General features: G+C 38.2%; 1 protein-coding gene across 3 annotated transcripts in view; it reads right to left on the reverse strand.

Moving 5' to 3' along the window:
• The window catches only part of LOC126210368 (zinc finger protein 596-like), a 206381-nt gene that overhangs the window by 33741 nt on the left and 150166 nt on the right, over window positions 1-22474 (reverse strand). The window contains exons 6-7 of one of the 3 annotated variants that reach the window (XM_049939587.1): window positions 19106-19155; window positions 13754-13810 (exon numbers count right to left, since the gene is read on the reverse strand). The exons of 1 other annotated variant lie outside the window; for it this stretch is intronic. In XM_049939587.1, the coding sequence (XP_049795544.1) occupies window positions 13792-13810; window positions 19106-19155 (69 nt within the window). In that variant the 3' untranslated portion in view covers window positions 13754-13791. Of the gene's footprint in view, window positions 1-13753; window positions 13811-19105; window positions 19156-22474 lie in introns of those variants that run through there. One more of the 3 variants, XM_049939586.1, reaches the window with a different exon arrangement.

The raw sequence follows: 22474 nt of genomic DNA on the forward strand, positions 1-22474 counted from the left end.
TCTGCAGGGGACTTCCAGCTAACTGTCGAGTCCACGCCACGTCAAGCTGTTCCAATAAGCCACCGACACAATAGTAGGAGATGTCCCGTAACTTTTGTCACCTCAGAGAGAGAGAGAGTTGGAGAGACAGGAGAATCTAGAGGCATTACCAGAAAAATTCAATGGAACAAAAACATTCAGCAGCATGGACCTGCAATGAGGCTGCTGGTAGGTACCATTCCATAAGGACTCGAGATGATATACTGCTTACTGATGTAAAAGCTTTCTGTATCATGTGCTAACACTTAGTCCAAATGTTTCAAGCATTACATTTGTACAAGCCTTGGACAGAGTTCTTGGCAAACACGTTGTGGAGGTGCACAGTGCTTTTGTTGCCGTTTTTGGGAAATGTTCCTGCAAGATGGTTTCACCTACCTTAGTATCCCCCATGCATTAGGCTGTCTGATCTAGGGCAACATACAAAGTACCTGAGCCAGCAAAAGCTGAGAAAACAGGCTATAAGGGAACCATCTAAAGGGAAAGTTTTCCTCCCATTTGTAAAAGAAGTCACAGAATACATCAGCAGAGCACTAAGAAGTTGTAGCATTGCACAGTGTTTAAATGACCACATAAACTGTGTGAATATTAAAATACTCTAAAGGACCTACACCCTCCACTTGCCACAGCAGGAGCACATAAAATCCCTTGCACTTGCGTTCAAAATACATAGGAACAAAAACATTTGAGAAACACAGCTAAATTCTCAGTAATAGGTCATGCACTGGACCAGAGAACCACTAAACCTATTTCTTTGATATTATGGTTTTACCCACATTTTGTTGCTATGTTAGGATGTGGTCACAGAAATTCAAAATCACAAAAACAACTTTAATAGAAAAGAACAACAGCTCAAATTAGACAAGTCATGGTCCTTAATGCTAAATAATGCAAAAAAGCATCAACTGTTCCCCACTACAAGCTCCATAACACGCGTTTGCGAAGCTCTGTGATCTTAGGCAATTGTCTGATGAGTCATGACCCGACAGTCACATGGATATGTATAAAAAGCTCAGTACCCTGCACTTGTTTAAGTTTGAAGCTGCTGCCTGAATCTTTATCACCTCTGACAATATCTCTAACATTGAGAGGTGAAACACTAGGTATAAAACTATATTGACCACATTATCTTGGTAGATGATTGTTACAGCATCTGTGTGGTCACGAGTTACATTTTCTCATATGGCTCAGAGAGCCAATGGCAGCACAGCTTTTCATGCTGAATTTGTCACAAGTATATCTAGCTGCTGAGGCACGAGCAGTGGCAACATTGCGAAGCTTTTTCTGCCTTAATCTGCCTAACAAGCCTTCATCGTGCTTCAGCCTTTCAGATGATGTAACATTACGCCACTCCAGTCTCATGCTAGCCTGTGCCTCCCACCTGTTGGTGTTGATGCCAAAGCTTTCCATATCTCGTTCACAGCAATCCTCGAACCTCAATACACGACATCGTATGGCTCTTTCGGCTGCAGAAATGTTTCCGAGCATCACTTCATGTGGTAATCTCTCAGGACCCACAAAGTAGATGTGCCCCAGCCAGCGGAGTTGTCTCTGCTTCAAGATTGCTGAAAAGCTGTTGCAGTTATAGATAGTACTGTTTCATTGGTCACTCGGCCTTCCACGTTACTCAGAGGATGGATCTCAGGCACGCCATGGGGAAAGCATTAAGGCAATGTTCTTGTTGGGCATATGTAGTCCGTGTTTCCAATGCATACAAAAGGATGCTCAGGACCCAAGTTTGATATACAAGAATGTTGGTGGTCAAAGAGAGTTTGTTGTTTTTCCAAACACATGTAGAGAGCTTACCAAAAGTAGTCCCAGCTCTTCCAATGCGAGCATCAACCTCCTCGTCAATAGACATGTTTGATTCTATGGTGGATCCAAGATAGCAAATTTATCCACAACTTGCAGAATAGTTCCACCTAATGTGATATTCAGCTGTGTATTATCACCCTGAACCATAATTATGGTCTTACTGCTGTTTACATTCGTCAAGGTGGCATGGATGACTAAACCTTGATATTAGCTCTCACAGCTCTTTTGCAGAGTTCACAATAATTGCAGCATCATCAGCATACAGGAGATCACGAGCAATTATCAGATAGCGTTTTGTCTTACTCTTCAGAAGACTGACGTTGGAAAGCCTTCCGTATTTCCTGGTATTCAGGTGTACTCCAAAGTTGCAATCCTCAGAAGCCATTTGGAGCAGAGCTGAGAAGAAAATTCCAAAAAGTGTGGGTGCCAATCTACAGCCTTGTCTTACACCACAGTTCATACTGAATGGTTCAGATGTGCTACCATCAAAGATTACAGAGCCATACATATTATCATTATTAAGGGCAACAAAGTTGGTGGACATCCATTTTTTTCCAATCTGCTCTAGACCATGGAGGCAAGAGACAGAGATGCCTAACAAGGTGCCATCAATCAGCTGTGATGAAGTAGTATTGCAGTCAAACAAATGAAGACATAAAACACTGGGACCAAGCAGTACAAATATTGAGCTTATAAAAGTTGTACCCACATTTCTTTATGAAATTCTGACAAGGGTCTTTGACAAAGGTTTAAAAGATGATCAAATTCCTTATGAATAGAAAAAGGCATGTATTACTTCCATATAAAAAAAGATGACCAGAGGGAACGCAAAAATTACAGAGGGATTAGTGCGATGCCTTCAGTAGCCAGAGTTTTAAGGAAGTGGATAGGAGAACAAATAGAAGAAATGGAAGAATAAAATGGTGTTCAAACTGGATGCTCCTGTACAGACAGAATATTTACTTTACAAACTTTAATACGGAATGGAAAGGCTAGAAATAAGAATATCCATTTGATATTTGTGGATCTACATAATGTTTATGACATGGTCCTACTAAGTAAGTTATGGGAGAGTATGTTGAAGAAGAGTATCTATTTATGTATTAGTTGTGAAAAAGTTTTACACAGCATGCACCAGTTGTGTGCCTATGACAAGGATGTACTTTAGTTGCTACTCTGCTCAAAACCTATTTACAGGAAGTTTTACAAAAATGGAAATATAAATATTGAGACATGGGAAGTCCAATTAGAACAAATGTTGTATAGATTACTTTTTGTGGGTGACCAAGAGATCATTGCAACAGATGAAGAAGATATGGAATATATATTCCGGAAACTCAGAACAGTATGAGCAATGGGATCTTACAATAAATCTTACCAAAACTCAATATCTTGCACTAGGAGAGAATGAGACAATGGATTCAGAAACTGGCATTGGCCAAGAAAAAGGGAGTAAAGCTTTTAAATATCTTGGAGGAATGTTACCTAGTAGTGGAAGAAGCAGAGAAGAAATAAAACATAAAGTTAGACAATGCAAGAAGCAATCTGACAGTTAAATTCTGCCTTATGAAATAAAAAAAGTAACAACCAAAAACAAACTGCAAAAAGTACTGCAACATATGGGTCAGAAACCTGGGTAATTAATAAGAGAGATACACAAAGAGTGCTTGCAATGGAAATGGATTACTGGAAGTTAAGTAATGGAATATCGAGATTGGATCATATAAGAAATGAAGAAATATGGAGGATAATATAAGCTGAAAAGACTATAATAGACACAACTGAAACAGACAGTTTAGTATAGGCATCTTGAAAGGGTGGGTGATACAAGATGGCCAAAACAAGTAAGGCGGTGGATATTTCCTACAAGAAGAAAAACATATAGACCACCAAGAATATGGAACCAGAATTGAGACAAAGAAATGCAAAACAGAGATCTGCAATATGGAGGCTGGATAGATAAGGAGCAATGGAAAATGGGAAGTGAGAGACAGTGACAGCTATATTAAGCGTGCGCATCTGTGCACACATGCACACGCGAACATACGCTTAGACATAAGTTAGCACTCATTTATTGTCTTCTCTCTGATAAGAGAAATATTTTAACAGACTACTGTTATGTGACAGACTGCCAGTCCACATAAAAAATGTACTTACATTAATTGGTTTCTGCTTCATACAGCTGATGCACCACTTACCTACGTAACATGCCATATGTCATGCAACATAAACTTATGTCACTTTTTGTTATTGGCAAATACTTCAAATGTCATGTTTTTTTTTTTTTCACTCTTCTCTTGTGTGTGTAACTTTTGTTTGCAGAGGCAAACATGGGTTAGTCAGCAAAAGTTTGTGATTACACCCTAGGTTTCCACAACCTAGAACTGATAGGACACTTCTCTTATGGTCAGGTTTCCACAAGGGAGAGGTGCCAACTAATGGATGGGTGGCGAATGTATTCATATCTACACGGTAGGGTCGCCACTAAAGCTCCAAACCCCCTCATCTTTCTACTTGTCATTATGAATGAACATCCCACAATGTGTGGATAGCCAACTGCAGGCCCATGTTTCTTTCACAGGCATCTTTTCAAGTAATAGTTGCTGCATTTGAAAAACTGCTTCCCAGATGGTGCTTATATCTCATGATTTATATATCTTACATGTAACGCATTTCATTTCACACTTACTATAAGCTTGTTCCATTTTCATTTCTAGGTACTTTTGCTTATAAATTTTAACCTCATTTATTGCTCTTATACGCTGATGAACAAAAACATTGTGACCACTGTGAATCACAACATTGACTGCAGCCTGGTAAGGGTGTCCAAGAAGGAATGGTCAACATTTAGCGGTATGACAGGAACAGTCACTCAAAGCAAGAAAGCCTAGTAAACATGGGCTTTAAATTTAAAATGTATAACTTAAAAGCTATGAACACATACAATGAAAGAAATCTCTTCTGCTGTGAGATCTTTGCTTTCATATTTTGGGAGAAGGTAGAATGGACCAAAACATGAGAAAAATTGTCTACTACACAATGGCTCTAAAATGTATATCTTAAGAGCTAAGGGCACTTGTTAAGTAGAAGAGGTGATTCACAGTAGCAAAGATGAACATGTGCTCACAGCTCCTAAGTTGTTCATTTTAGAGCCCATGTTACTAATTGCTTTGGCTTCACACAATTGGTACTTTCTGTGATTACTGACCATTCCTCCTGGGACCCCCTCTCTAAGTGGAGCAAATACGAATGGGACATCATTTAGAGACAATACAGACCACAAATGGGAAAATCCATTCATGTAAGCAACTTTAAGGAGGAGGGCAGACTGTTGCGGTCAGGTATCAATATACAGGTTGTGTGTGATTTCCTGATTTCTACAAACTTTGACATGTGTGATCAATTAAAACCAACTAATGAGCAAATGAATTGAACTTTGATCTTTGGCCGGTTTTCAAAACAAATACCCTGGGTTTGACAATAATTAGTAAAAATTGGGAGAAATAATGGAATAATCAGGAGGCAGGAGAAAAAGTGGAAAGTCTGGAGTCTTCCACCCACACTAGGAGAGCTGGCAGGCATGAGTATATGTTCCTTGTACTGGGCTGCACAGGAGGTTTCTTACTTACTGTGTTTAAGTTGTTTATGTGAACCACTGTGTATATCCTACTCAATTTGAAACACACATCCATTTCTGTCATCAGCCACTATACCGTGAGATCACCCAACCCCACTCCCTATTTTGTATACGAGGGCTGTACATATCTAATTTTTTTGAAATTTGAAAAAGTTCTTATTGAGAGAATGTGGATTTATAGCAATAAGCTGCCTGCTGCTCATACTGATGTGGTGCTCACTCTGAAAGCATTAACGTAATTGTCACGGTTAAAGGTTAGCAAGTATTTGAAGAAATTTCAGGATCACAGCAGGTCATCTTTCACTAGAATCCACGATAATTCAACTGGACACCTGCGAGCCATCTCATGTGAGCCACCATTGTCTGATGGAGGCTTACCCCACTCTGCAATTTATTAGAAGGCAGTATGCGTGTATTCTACACACACTAAGATCATAATGGCAAGACTGACCACAGTACCAGGCAGACATTTCCATCACTGGCAGGACTGCAGGATTCAGCTGTCCTAAGAATTACAGCTTCCTTTGGCCATCAGCACACTCTTCCATCTTTATTTACAGAAAATCATGGAAATAATGGGGCTCCATGAATTTTTCGAGCATTACTCACTATCGTAGCTCATCAGATTCTCTGTCATGTTCATTTCTATGGATTTTTTTAATAATGGGATCCCATAAGATGTTGCTGTGGCCAAAATTAGTGTTTATCATACATTATTCAAAGACCAGTGGAGATACAATGCTCAGCAATAGCAGACTTTATTAGTGGCGAAAGGCAAGTACAGCATTCTTCCACAGTGTGCAGTCTGGCCTATGTAAGCCATACCACATTGGCAAGCTACTTTCTAAATTCCAGCCTCCTGCAATTACTAGTTGTTCTCCTCTGATCCCAGGTCTAAAGAAATACTGGCAACAAGTGGAAGAAAAGCTAGAGATTTCACAGGTGTGGCCTTGAACAGTAAGTCCCTTCCAAATGCTCCAGTCATGCTGAGAGTTATTATAAAGAGCTTGTAGGGAAGCAGCCTACTCACGCTGTAATAAATTCACATCAGTCTTTCCATTGTGTGCCAGCCAGTCTGCTGTAACTAGCTCTGACGTCATAAATGTTGCGCAATACTTTAAAAATCAAGCAAATAACCTAAAACTTTTCTAGCATGTCAGGAGTAATACTAAATTAATATGTGTTGAATATCAGTTCGATAACTTAAGCCATTTTCGAAATTTGGACGTTTTTCTGTAAAAATCATTGGCGCAACAGAAAAGAGCTAGAGACTCCAAAATTTATATTTGGATTCATCTTTCATAATAATTTAATAAAAACAGTACTTTGGATTTCACAAATTAAGATTTTAGTGGAAATTCATGATTTTCTGGTTTTCGTCTCAAAACGTAAGGAAGCAAGATAGATTAAGTAGGCTAATAAATAAGGCTAGGATGTTTAGATTTAAATAGGTTGGAGATCCGCTATAACTATGAAGATGTGAAAAGTTTCATTTGAATACCTATAAAACAATAGCGATAGCGTATCTCCAAAGGGCCAGTTCAGAGCTCATCTACTGCGTGCAGTGTAATTAAATTAATTCTCTCGCCCAGAATATTTAACTTAGCCACGTCAAAATTTTATTATCAATACTTAAATGCGTGCTGAATGCACATTTAAATTAAGAGCTTCATCGGCCATCAGCAAGAGAAGCTATGATTTATTCAATATCTTAATGTGGCACATTACTAGCCCAGCGGCTAGTCGGGAGAGCCGATTTGATCAGGCGTTCCCTTAGCCGTCCGCACCGCGGCTTTATATATAAGAACGCTGCGCGAGGAAAAAAGGCCCCAGTTCTCTCCAGACGCTGAATAACACGCCATCTGTGTCGGGAGTCGCGTCGCGTCGGGTCGGTATCACTGCTACAAACAGCCTCGGATGCCGTATTAAGTTACTCGAGATACGCGTAACCATGAAATCATTTCAAGTGAAGTGTTAATTCTGGGATGATTTTCATTATCTAGCTTCAGTTTGCGTATTGTCGTATTTTCACGTGCCGTCGCGGGACAGACATTCTACCATTATTTAGCGTGGCGTTTGATGAAATATTATCATCAAATTATGGCGAGCATTCATTTTAACATTTAATTCGGACATTTATAGTTGCATCAGCGCATTAGACTCTGAACTGCTCTGTTAGTTAGGTTGTATGGATACTTGTGTTTTTCATCTGTGACTTTTACAATATACTCAACTATTTTGGAATATCGTTTTTGATTATAAATCCCAGACAATCTCCTAATTCTTCAGAGCTATAAGCTGCAGCTATAATTGTATTCTCAGATGAAGTGGGCACTAGGAATTCTAATTACAGGCTTCACATTTTGTTAAATCACTTTCTGGTTGCTAAAGTGTAATTAGAGAGCCAGTGTTGAGAACGGCGAAAGACAGCATAAGTAACATTCTAAATAATAGGAAATGAACTGATTTTACATACAAACATTTATACAGCAATCATTATTCTCCTAACACGCCGCCCCACATATGGTGCATCGGCTGGGAAACAAACTGAGTAAAAGTGAAAGTGATTTTTAAGTATTCGGATTCGCGAGTGAAATGCGACACGCAACTGAGTAATAGAACAGTGAAAGTGACGTGTGTATGTGGACGACACAATTGGATTAACAACGCATCTGGATTGACGGAACTGGCACTGAGTCTAGCGGTGCTGCCGGCATCGCGAGAAGCCAGTTTCACCGCACCGCAGTCGTCCGCCAGAGCAGCCGGAACTGCGCCTGCAATTGCGGGCCACGCAAACACACAACAGCCGTCGGAGTGCCGTCTGTAGTTCAACGTGCCACGTCGCATCAGTAATCCTGGTACGCCGCGCCGGCAATGCCATACGTCGTGCAGAAGGAACCAAGTTAAGTGAAAAGCTGTTAAAAATTTTACTAACCTGCACTAAAAGACTGTCGGCGGTGGAACCGCCAAAAGAAACTGAAGTTAAACTTAAATCAGAACCTATGTCTGTTGAGGGAACTGTAAATCCAGACAACGGTTCAAGTGTAAATATGCATGAAAGTAGTAATGTTAAAGTGTAATATGAAGTATTGTCTCCTGACAGTAGTGTGGGAAGGGGCCATGATTCAATAATAGAGACCTCTGTAGTAAAGCAGAAATTGTAAATTTATTGGATGATAGTTTCTCTGATGAATTAAAAACGAAACAACCATCAGAGATGGTAGAGTTTACACAGGAGAAGTTAGATATGACTGATCAATCAGAAGTTTCATTTAGTTTTGATGATTCTGGTATTGGAGCTAGTTTTTCGTCACCTGAGTGTGATAAAAAGCCAGCTAGTGAGCAACCCAAAGATGCTGGGGCTGTTGATTTAAATGTTATTTTACAAGCAATAGCTGCTAGTAATGCTAGAATGACAGCTGAATTAAAGTCTGAAATAACTGAGGTCAAAAGCAGTAATGCTAGAATGACAGCTGAGTTAAAATCGGATATAATTGAGGTAAATAACAGGATTGTGGCCAGCCAGACCAATTTTAATAAACGGTTTGAGGTAATGGACAATAAATTAGAATCCAATAAAGCTGAATTAGAAAATTCTTTCAAGGCTAGTTGCAATAAGTTGAAAGAGGATCTGGACAGTTTGAACGATAAAATTGATTGCAACCATGAGGATATTAAGAAAAAGGTTGCTCAACAATTTTCTGAAATGTATAAAACCGTAAAATCCGAAGTTGCTGAGGTTCGCAAAGACTTCCAAATGGAAGATGCGAAGCTGGAGCACAAGTTAACAGAAAAGATCGAGGCGGAATCTGAACTGTGCTCAGATAGGTTTAAAGATGTTAATATAAAAGTAAACATATGTCAAGCAGACGTAGATGCAATCAAAACTGATACTACTCATATTGTGCAAAGAGTAGATAATGTTGAAATGAGAGTAGAAAATATCAGTACTAACATTGCTAACATTGAGAGTAAAGTAGCTTCAGTAACTTCTGGTAATGGTAGTATACAACAAGTTGTAGCTGCAAACGCCGCTTTTATCGGGTGTCGGCAGTTCTTGCGGTTCGATCCAGATAAAAACGTCCACCCACTAGATTTCTGGAACGACTTTGATGATGTGATTCCACCAACTTGGTCTGAACGAGAGAAAATCTCATTTATTAGAAGCCATTTAGCAGGTGACGCCATGCGTTGGTCAGCTGATGTTATGTTGAAGTGTAAAACATTTGCGGAGTTTAAAACAGCTTTCATTAATGAGTATTGGTGTAGTAATAAGCAGAATGAAGTGTTGAGAGAATTTTGGAGTGGAAAACGCTTCAATGCAGGCAAGGAATCAATTAAAGAGTTTGCTAGGTCATGGATCTCACGTTTGTCACATTTGGCGGAAAAGCTGAAACCGGAAATGATTATACTAGGTCTTGAAGCCAAACTGCCATGGTATTGGCAAATTAGAATTATATCTGCCCCTAGAGACAATCTGGATCGTTTCATTGAATATTTGGAACGTGTAGAACGTGTTGCTGCCAATGAGGAGCAAGCACGTAATAACAGAAATGCTAATAACAATAGTAGTAATTTTAGGAACGAGCAAAATGGCAATGTAAACATCAGAACAGTAGGTGTTCGCCATCCTAAGAGAGGTAGGAATTGGGGAAATAATTATCAGAACCAACAATGGCATGCAAATAACAGTAATGTTATTCCAAACAAAATTATGCAGGTAAACAACAGTGCGGAAGGCAATGCTGTGCCAGTTAATTATAATGGAAATAAAGGAAACAGTAGTAGGCCGAGGCAGGAAAACTAGTTCCCGTCTATGAGGACACTGGCGCTCACCAGGCGGTTACTTTTCCTAAGCCAGTAGTTAAGGGAATTGGTAAGACAGATCAGAATACTCAAACTGAACATGTGGATGAAGAATCGGTAGCACCTAAGGATACAACAGAAATATTAGATCACTCACAGTATTTGATAGATACCGTGTTAGAGACGCTTTCTAAGTGGGAAGAGAAAGAGAAGGCGCAGCAGTGTAATGGTAGGGAAGAGCTACAAAATACTGAATTGTCAGGTGAAGAAGCAGAAGAAATTCATGCTTATATTTACGATGAAGATGATGTGCTCTTATCTAAAGTGCCTGTGCAGGATGTTGATAATGTACTAATAGATTTAGGACAGGAGATAAGTGAGAATGTAGAGGGTAGGCTGTTGGGGGTCGATGAACCCAGTAGCTGTGACCAGTTGTCACTTGAGAAGGAACCCGACGATAATGGTGAAAGTGGTTTAGCTGTAACTAGTGTTATGCCCGGTCTGGAGGCGCAGAATCGCCCAGACTACAGTAATTTGGGTCATGTTCAGCAAACTAAATGTAATGAAGTCGTGCGGTGTTTCGATTTAAAATTAATAGACCAACTAGAAAAGGCAGCTGAAAATGTAATTCAGGAAACCCCTACACACTGTGACCTAAATGTAATGAAGACAGATGTCGATCACTTTAGTTGGAGACAAATCCAAAAGGAACTATTAGATGAATTTGACAAACCACCTGTACAACCTAGAATAAGCCACCCTATAATAATAGTGAATATGTTGGGTATCAATGTACGTTGTCTCTTAGACAGTGGAAGTGAGGTGAGTGCAATATCTCAGTCCTTCTTTGATGCATTACCTGGTAAAGACAAGCTTACAGTAATGAGGGTATCAGGAGTAAGAATAATTGGTGCTACTGGCAAGGTGTCAAAAACGGTAAAGCAAGAAGCTTTACTGCCCCTTAACATTAATGGTAATTTAGTTGATCATCCATGTTTAATTGTAAACAATCTCAGTATTGAGGTTTTAATTGGCATAGATTTCTTGTCGAAATATCAGAGTGTTGTTGACTTTGAAAGAAGCCAGTTAAAAATGGTCTTGCCAATAACCGGAGTAATTACAGTACCTTTTAGTGATAAACATGTAGTAACTGATGATGAAACTTGGGAGCTGCCTATACGAGTTCTGAAAAATAGGAGATATTGGGACGAAAGTGTTAATCTTAGTAACAGTAAGCTAAACACAGAAGAAGAAGAAACCATTATTTTAGACAAAATAGTAGCTAAATTGCAGGAAATCGATAAGATTTCAGCCAATCAGAAGGAAGAACTGAGACAGGTTCTAAAAAGGCATCATAAAGTATTTTCAGATCGACGTGGCGTGGTCAAAGGTTATGAATGAATGCTGTAGGGAGGAGGTTGTTCTGTAACCTCTACACAGTGTGGCAGCTGTGCAGTCCCAGCTGTGTGAGATCTACTTTCCCGTTTCAGGTCTCACTCATTCTTCATCTTTCCTGTCCCAAAAAAGTTCGACCTATTCTTTCCAACACACTAAAAATTTTCCGTCATGACTATAAAGTCAGCATTCAGCCAATGATTGCTGTAGGAAGGAGGTTGTTCTGTAACCTCTACACAGTGTGGCAGCTGTGCAGTCCCAGCTGTGTGAGATCTTCTTTCCTTTTCAGGTCTCACTCATTCTTCATCTTTCCTATCTACAAAAATTTCGACCTCTTCTTTCCACCACATTAAATTTTCCGTTATGATTATCAAACCAATAATAAGCTAATGAATGCTGTAGGGAGGAGGTTGTTCTGTAACCTCTACACAGTGTGGCAGCTGTGCAGTCCCAGCTGTGTGAGATCTTCTTTCCCATTTCAGGTCTCACTCACTCTTCATCTTTCCTATCCACAAAAATTTTGATCTCTTCTTTCCAATACGAAAATTTTCCGTCATGGCTATCAAGCCATGAGTTCTGGAACCATTCTACCCACCGATTAGTGAAGAAAAATATCTAATGTGACAAACCTAACAGTGACGTAAACAACAGAGAAGTATGATGTAATTAAGATACAATGTATTTGAGTAACAAGTATTTATAGAACCCTGGTAATATTGTAAGTACAAAGTGTTGTTTTATTGGAAATGGTCCCACAATAATATTTTAAAAAGATGTACAAATTCATGTACAAGCAGGCTCTGAAATGGTAGTGAAACCTAGTGTATGCATTAGAGCTAACTAAGAAATAGTAAGAGAGAGTGCTTAGTGTTATGAAAAATATGCAGATAAGTTGAAAGAATAAACTCACCTGGTGTAGCAAGGAAAGGCAGTGTAATAGAATTGAACAGTGTTTGTGGTTGAGACGTGAAGCAAGATAGATTAAGTAGGCTAATAAATAAGGCTAGGATGTTTAGATTTAAATAGGTTGGAGATCCGCTATAACTATGAAGATGTGAAAAGTTTCATTTGAATACCTATAAAACAATAGCGATAGCGTATCTCCAAAGGGCCAGTTCAGAGCTCATCTACTGCGTGCAGTGTAATTAAATTAATTCTCTCGCCCAGAATATTTAACTTAGCCACGTCAAAATTTTATTATCAATACTTAAATGCGTGCTGAATGCACATTTAAATTAAGAGCTTCATCGGCCATCAGCAAGAGAAGCTATGATTTATTCAATATCTTAATGTGGTACATTACTAGCCCAGTGGCTAGTCGGGAGAGCCGATTTGATCAGGCGTTCCCTTAGCCGTCCGCACCGCGGCTTTATATATAAGAACGCTGCGCGAGGAAAAAAGGCCCCAGTTCTCTCCAGACGCTGAATAACACGCCATCTGTGTCGGGAGTCGCGTCGCGTCGGGTCGGTATCACTGCTACAAACAGCCTCGGATGCCGTATTAAGTTACTCGAGATACGCGTAACCATGAAATCATTTCAAGTGAAGTGTTAATTCTGGGATGATTTTCATTATCTAGCTTCAGTTTGCGTATTGTCGTATTTTCACGTGCCGTCGCGGGACAGACATTCTACCATTATTTAGCGTGGCGTTTGATGAAATATTATCATCAAATTATGGCGAGTATTCATTTTAACATTTAATTCGGACATTTATAGTTGCATCAGCGCATTAGACTCTGAACTGCTCTGTTAGTTAGGTTGTATGGATACTTGTGTTTTTCATCTGTGACTTTTACAATATACTCAACTATTTTGGAATATCGTTTTTGATTATAAATCCCAGACAATCTCCTAATTCTTCAGAGCTATAAGCTGCAGCTATAATTGTATTCTCAGATGAAGTGGGCACTAGGAATTCTAATTACAGGCTTCACGTTTTGTTAAATCACTTTCTGGTTGCTAAAGTGTAATTAGAGAGCCAGTGTTGAGAACGGCGAAAGACAGCATAAGTAACATTCTAAATAATAGGAAATGAACTGATTTTACATACAAACATTTATACAGCAATCATTATTCTCCTAACACGCCGCCCCACAAGCTGTCAAATACAAGTGCTCCATCTGGAATATGAGGGTAAATAATAAATAATAATAATAATAATAATAATAATAATAATAATAAAAGAACAAACCACTAATAGGGCTAACCCCCCTTTTAGTGTGATTAGTTGGTTCAGGAAATAACTAATGAAGCCTCGGACAAGCGCTGTCATGGTCAGGGAAGACGCTTGAACCCTATGCCCGTCCACAATAGTAACGACACTGCTAGCGGCACAGAAAATGATTTAAATCCAAATAGAGGTGTTTTGCAGGATATGCTTCCTGCAACCACTCTAGATGGAAAACAAAGACAGAGGATGAAATGGTCAGATGAAGTTAACCGACACCTCATGTTCTGTTATTACCACGCAACAAACTTAGGAACCAACACAACTGGATACAGATCACAAGTATACACAACATTTATTACCAGATACCCAGAATTAAAATTTTTAACAGAACAACGACTAGCTGATCAGATCAGTGTAATAATCAAAAATAACAGGATACCCCAGTCAGAATTAAAAAACATCAAACAACAAGTACAACAAATACTGGAACAAAATAATGTGCAATCAGAAGAAGAAGAAAATACAGTAATGGACTCAAACATCCCAGAGCAAACAAAGAAAGAACAACAGGCATCAATTAAACAATCAGAGGAAACCGAAATCTTAAGACAGCCACCACAACAAGCACAAATAGAACATGAAATGACACACAGGTTAGGTATAGAAGAAAAATTTCCTTTGACATATATAGAATACAAAGACACAAATACAGACATTAAACCATTCTTGCATAGACCACAAAATAACCCACAAGTCGAAACAACAATAACAACTATCAACACAATCATACACAAAAAATAAATGAAAATACAACTATGGAAGAGTTACAACTACTGGTTTATGTAGGAGCACTCAGTACACTAAATATACACACTAGGCAGAGATCAGAACCGACCAACACACAGAAGAAACCCACAAAACCAGCATGGCAACACAGGCTACAGATCAGAATAGAAAAACTGAGAAAAAGACATCCGACAGCTAACACAATTTATAAGAAATGAAATATCAGACAAAAAATGAAAAAGGTTAGGTAAAATCTCACAACAAGAAGCGATAGAGCAATTAGATGAAAAGAAGCAGAAATTACAAGCATTGGCCAAACGACTTAGAAGATACAAAAAAGGTGAAAATAGAAGGAAACAAAACCAAACATTCAACACAAACCAAAAGAAATTTTACCAGACAATAGATAACACACACATTAAAATAAACAATCCACCAAACATAACAGACATGGAACACTTCTGGAGCAACATATGGTCAAACCCGGTACAACATAACAGGCATGCACGGTGGATACAAGCAGAAACAGACACATACAAGATGATACCACAAATGCCTGAAGTGATAATTTTGCAACATGAAGTCACCCAAGCAATTAATTCTACACACAATTGGAAAGACCCTGGAAAAGATAAAATAGCAATTTTCTGGCTAAAGAAGTTCACCTCAACACATTCACATCTAACTAAATTATTTAACAATTGCATTGCAGACCCATACACAGTCCCTGACACACTTACACAAGGAATAACTTATCTGAAACCTAAAGATCAAGCAGACACAGCAAACCCAGCAAAATATCGCCCCATAACATGCCTACCAACAATATACAAAATATTATCTACAGTCATTACACAGAAATTAATGACACATACAACACAGAACGAAATTACAAATGAATAACAAAAAGCCTGCTGCAAAGGAGTACAAGGACGAAAGAGCAACTGATAATAGATGCAGAGGTGACATATCGAGCTAAAACCAAACAAAGGTCACTGCACTACGCATACATTGATTACCACAAAGCTTTTGATAGTGTACCCCACTCATGGTTACTACAGATATTGGAAATATACAAAGTAGATCCTAAATTAATACAGTTCCTAAACATAGTAATAAAAAATTGGAAAACCACACTTAATATCCAAACAAATTCAAATAATATTACATCACAGCCAATACAGATTAAGCGTGGAATATACCAAGGAGACTCGTTAAGTCCTTTCTGGTTCTGCCTTGCTCTGAACCCACTATCCAACATGCTAATTAATACAAATTACGAATATAATATTACTGGAACATACCCACACAAAATCACACATTTGCTATACATGGATGATCTAAAACTACTGGCAGCAACAAATCAACAACTCAACCAATTACTAAAGATAACAGAAGTATTCAGCAATGATATAAAAATGGCTTCTGGAACAGACAAATGTAAGAAAAGTAGCATAGTCAAGAGAAAACACACTAAACAAGAAGATTACATATTGGATAACCACAGCGACTGCATAGAAGCGATGGAAAAAACAGATGCCTATAAATATCTAGGATACAAACAAAAAATAGGAATAGATAATACATATATTAAAGAAGAACTAAAAGAAAAATATAGACAAAGACTAACAAAAATATTGAAAACAGAATTGACAGCAAGAAACAAGACAAAAGCTATAAATACTTATGCTATACCAATATTGACCCACTCATTTGGCGTACTGAACTGGAGTAACACAGACCTAGAAGCACTCAATACACTTACACAATCACAATACCACAAATATAGAATACATCACATACAGTCAGCAACAGAAAGATTCACATTAAGCAGAAAGGAAGGAGGAAGGGGATTTATCGGCAGAAAAAACCTATTTTATGGACAGGTAGACAATTTAAGAAAATTCTTTACAGAACGAGCAGAAACTAGCAAAATACACAAAACAATCACTCATATAAATACATCTGCTACACCACTGCAATTTCATAATCACTTCTACAACCCTTTAGATCACATAACATCAACAGATACAAAGAAAGTAAATTGGAAAAAGAAAACACTACATGGCAAGCACCCGTATCATCTAACACAGCCACACATCAATCAAAACGCATCCAACACTTGGCTAAGAAAAGGCAATATATACAGTGAGACGGAAGGATTCATGATTGCAATACAGGATCCAACAATAAACACCAGATATTACAGCAAGCATATTATTAAAGATCCCAATACCACAACAGATAAATGCAGACTTTGCAAACAACAAATAGAAACAGTAGATCACATCACAAGCAGATGTACAATACTAGCAAATACAGAATACCCCAGAAGACACGACAATGTAGCAAAAATAATACATCAACAACTTGCCATACAACATAAACTAATAAAACAACACGTTCCCACATACAAGTATGCACCACAAAATGTACTGGAGAATGATGAATACAAATTATACTGGAACAGAACCATTATAACAGATAAAACAACACCACATAACAAACCTGACATCATACTCACCAATAAAAAGAAGAAATTAACACAACTAATCGAAATATCCATACCCAATACAGCAAATATACATCCAACTGGCTGAGGAAGTCAAGTATATGTGGCATCAGGATAAAGTTGACATTATACCAATTATACTTTCAACTACAGGAGTCATACCACGCAATATCCAACAGTACATCAACACAATACAGCTACATCCAAACTTATATATACAACTACAGAAATCTGTAATTATTGATACATGTTCAATTACTCGAAAGTTCCTAAATGCAATGTAATATATACCGTACAGTTAAAAGGAAGTCACGCTTGATCAAGGTCCGCGTCACTTTCCATTTTTAACCAGAAATAACGTCTGAGAAAAGGATAATAATAATAATAATAATAAAGTATTACAACTTTTGAGCACATGTGCTACATCAAGGAGATTAACAATAATGTGTATCAGTTCAGTTGTGGGGCAATACAAGCACTTGTGGATTTTATGCTTTCGTGTGAATATCAAGGTAAGAAAAACTATATTGTAAGTGACAATATTTTATGAGCAGCTGAACATTCTGTTCATTATCATGTTGCAGAGACTATATTCACCTGTGGTGCAAGAATCAAGCTCCCTCTCATAAACACGAAGTTATTGCCACACAATTATACATGTCAGAACAAAATGCACATATATATTTTGCAAAGCTGTATCCACAGGCAAGATTATTTGTGGTTACAAATTATCCAAAAACAGTATCAATTAAAGTTAACTTACAAATGAGTATAGAGATTTATCTTGTCTCGATAGATGAACAATTTCACCCGACATCCATACAATTTTGAAACTTCAGCTATAACTTTATACAGTGCTAATATTTTGCAGTAAACCATTCAACCACCTGCAGAATGAGCCTGAAAGACTGACGGCAAACCGCTCTCATCTAGCTTATATATCAGTAGGGCAAGTGAAGTGTGTATGAGTACATAGTAAATCTTGTGGAAGAAACAGCAAGTGGATGGCAGGGAAACAAGCTACCATGACCTCACTGCAAAGAATGTTGTTTCACAATTCTGGTCAACAGGGGAACAATACTGTTGTCAATGATAGTTAAATACTGCTAGTGCCAAGGGCCCACACTTTCTCAAGCTTAAAACCATCATCACAACTGATATGAATCATTCATCAAATGTATTTCTTTAGCTTTCCTGGGACACGAATCACAGAATGATGAAACAGATGTTGAAATTTAGATGTTCTCACAGCCCAGTCTGTAATTTGCCCGTATAGCATTTGACCATGGCAGAATTATCAGGCTGTAGCAAGCAGGTATAGAGTTTACATAAGTAAAGTATGTCTGATATTCAACAAACCACACTGGCAAAGAATCTTTTAAATGCCTGCCTTCTGTAGAATCAAGTCATCCTACACAGAGCCAACAAGTGTGGCAAAGAAATAATTGAGACTCATTTTCTTCAATAACTTTTTTGAGAAGTCCAAGTTTTTCCTTTAGATGGCCCTTACCAGCAATCATACGTGCCCTGCACACAATTGTATTGGGAATACAATTGGTGTAATTAAATGGAATTCATCGAAAGTTTCTCACCATGAGGACATTCTACGAAAGTGCAAATACCTGCAAACGATGACAGGCTTAAAACATTCTGAGTTCAACACCATTTCCTCAAAATCTTCACGGAGAACTTACCAAAGGTTCACATGTGTAATTTTGAAGTGTGTGTGTTCCCCATCCCTGTAGATACAAATTAATTACAGGAACACATGATGTTGTTGGAATAGGAAGTGACTGTGCCAGGCGATCAAGTGTGTGAACATTATATACACCAGTCAATGGCATTGTGTGTCTAGTCTTATTTTCTGCCACCCCACTTAACAGGTGAAGCTCCAAAACAACCCATACACAAAACGAAAAAGAAGAGAAACATACAACAGTACAATACCTTTTGGGTTCACTGCCACTACTTGTCGATTCTACTTCATGTTTGAGCTCCTGAAAAAATGATGAAGAGCACCTATAATAATAAACAATAATCAGTGTTCAGGCAGCTGAAATGAGATTTCTATGGAACGTCAAAGGATTTCATCTCCCATATTAGTCCCAAATGACAACATATTGAAATGAATAAATATGAATCCAACAATGTCACATGATGTCTCATCTGATTAGCCAGCCTGGTCTGAATATGTACAACGGCAATGGAAAGAAGGTTGCCTAAGATTAAAAGAAATACATTTCCTGTGGGAAAAGTCATGTGGACTGATCGTGCAAGCAGTGGAGTGATTCACAAAACTGGAACATGCTTCATGCCTAATCTTGGATAGATGATGGTGATTAATTACAATGAATCACGTTACCTTCCATTAGGAACATGGGTGCACTCAGCAACTGTTATTTGATTTATAAATTACAGAGCACAGCAAACAATTGTCCTTTTGTGCATATTTTATTTGGCATTCATTTGCCAAATAAAACCTGCAAAACAGGATGACTGATTGCTGTGCTCTACAATTTATAAATCATAATGAAATTAAATCCAAAATGCAACACTTTTATTGCTAGGAGTCTTCTGATGGGTTTGGTGGAGTCTCCAACAATTTCCTCTACTGTGTCAATTTCTTCATAGCATCTACATCCAACCTTTTCAGTTATTTGTTGTATGTATTCTAATCTCTATCTTCCTCTACAACTTTTGCCATACATAGTTCCCACCAGTGTAATGGAAGTTATTCCTTGATCTCTTAAAATATTTGCCACAATTCTATCACTTCTTCCAGGAAGTGCTTGTCATTCATTCCTTTCCTCAACACCCCTGATGAGAATTTTGACATTTCTTAGCAGTTCACTAAATGTTCAGCATCCTTGTATAGCAACACATTTCAAACACTTTGTTTCTCTCCTTTCCTCATCTTCCACAATCCACAATTCACTTCAACATAATACTGAACTCCAGATGCATAATCTCAGAAGTTTCTTCTTCAAATTAAGGCCAATGTTTGAACTAGTAGCTTCTTTTGGTGAGGAATGCCCCCTTTATCAGAGTTAATTTTTTTACCTTCCTTGCTTCATGCATTTTGTGTTATTTTGCTTCAGAAGTAGTGAAATTCATTCACTTTGTCTACCACATGGTCACAAAATATGGTGCTACGTTCATCAGTAATCTCATTTCTGTTGCTGCACAACACTTTCTTCTTTCTTTGGTTTACTTTCAATCCATATTCTTTGCTCAGTAAATTGTACATTCCATTCAGTGGGTCCTGTCATTCTTACTTTCACAGAGGATAGAACTGTCCTCAGTGAATCTTATCATCAACAGCCTTTCACTCTGATTTTGATCCCACTCCTGACTCTTCCATTTCCTTCAACATTGCTTTGATAAAAAGGCTAAATAGTAGAGATGAACTTTCTGCCCGCCAATGCCATTCTCAATCCAAGCATTTCTGTTTAGGTTTTCATTTCTTTTGCTGCTTCTTAGTCACTGTGTATGTTTTATTTTACCCATCTTACCCACCTTTGCTGAAGTTCTCAAACATCTAGTACCACTTTATAGTGCCAATCACTTTACCTAGATTAACAAATACAACAAATGTGTTGAGTTTCTTTAGACTTGCATCATTTATCAAGTACACACATAAATTCAGTTTGATAAATTGCTGGCTATTGTACTCATCTAGCAATGTCTGTTGCGACTAGCTCCACAACTACTTTTACCAATGCATTTTATTGTAGCAATCACAGTTACAATTCATTCTAATTCACTCTTTCATTTTATTTATTAGGCATTTAATTACTAATCCACATTCTTTTTTACTTCAGACTGACTAAAATCTGGAAACTTCTTTAGACATTATTCTTGTGTATGAACAGAGATCAGGATATTCATTCACAATGTATTTGGCAAATAATTACAGTCATAAGTAACCAAATGACGTTATTTCTTGTGTTGTGTTCAGAGTCATATAACACATTTTGCATGTTAACACTTTTGCCTTTATGTGCAACTCACCACAAATATTTATATATGCCACAGAATGCTTAAGTTTTTGAAATCTACTTAGGAAAGAAATCTTCCACTTCAATATGACCATCTGATCAATCCACAGTTTTCAACAACGAAGTTGGAAAAACAACAGATGCCTCATGAGTACAACTGTGCCACCTTTAGCTGTAGGTAGATGATGTTCTGCTTGTTCAATATTTTTTTTTACAAATATTATTTCTGCTTGCACAGAACTAGCCACGGTACATTTATTAATATGCTAGCAGGGATAAACTTGGATATCTATCAATTTTTCTTTTACATGTAACAGAGGATCCACAATGAAATATGGGGAACTTTATCTGCCACATGCATGAAAGTAAGAGGTATTGTGTTACAACTAAGAGATATTGATACCATACCGGAGAATTTTTTATGAGGTAATATTTACTACAAGAATGTGTAATGTAATGGGACTGACACTGTTCATTATTCATGAAATGTGTGTTATACATGTTGCATATTTGATAAATAATTTATAAATTTATCATTAATACAATAAACATACACCAAAGAGCTAAAGAAACTGGTACACCGGACTAATAGCATGTAGGGTCCCTGTGAGCACGCAGAAGTGCTGCAACATGATGTGGCATGGACTCGACTAATGTCTGAAGTAGTGCTGGAGGGAAATGACACCATGAATCCATAAATCTGTAAGTGTACAATGGGGTGGGGATCTCTTCTGAACAGCACGTTGTAAGGCACCCCACATATGCTCGATAGTATTCATGCCTGGGGAATTTGGTGGCCAGTGAAAGTGTTTAAACTTAGAAGTGTGTTCCTGGAGCCACTCTGTAGCAATTCTGGTTGTGTAGGGTGTCGCATTGTCTTGCTGGAATTGTCCAAGTCCATCAGAGGGCACAATGAGCATGAATGGATGCAGGTGATCAGACAGGATGTTAATGTATGTGTCACATGACAGTCGTATCTAGACGTATCAGGAGTCCCATACCACTCCAAATGCACATGCCTCACACCATTACAGAGCCTCCACCAGCTCGAACACTCCCCTGCTGACAAGCAGGGTCCACAGATTCGTGAGGTTGCCTCCATACCTGAGCACATCCATCCACTCGATACAATTTGAAATAAGACGCATCCAACCAGGCAACATGTTTCCAGTCATCAACAGTCCAATGTCAGTGTTGACAGACCCAGGTGAGGCATAAAGCTCTCTGTAGTGCGGTCATCGAGGGTACACGAGTAGGCATTCTGTTTCGAAAGCCCATATCGACGATGTTTCATTGGGTGGTTCATGCTAACACTTTT

This window comes from Schistocerca nitens, chromosome 10 (genome assembly GCF_023898315.1).
Source record: "Schistocerca nitens isolate TAMUIC-IGC-003100 chromosome 10, iqSchNite1.1, whole genome shotgun sequence".
Lineage (NCBI taxonomy): Eukaryota > Metazoa > Arthropoda > Insecta > Orthoptera > Acrididae > Schistocerca > Schistocerca nitens.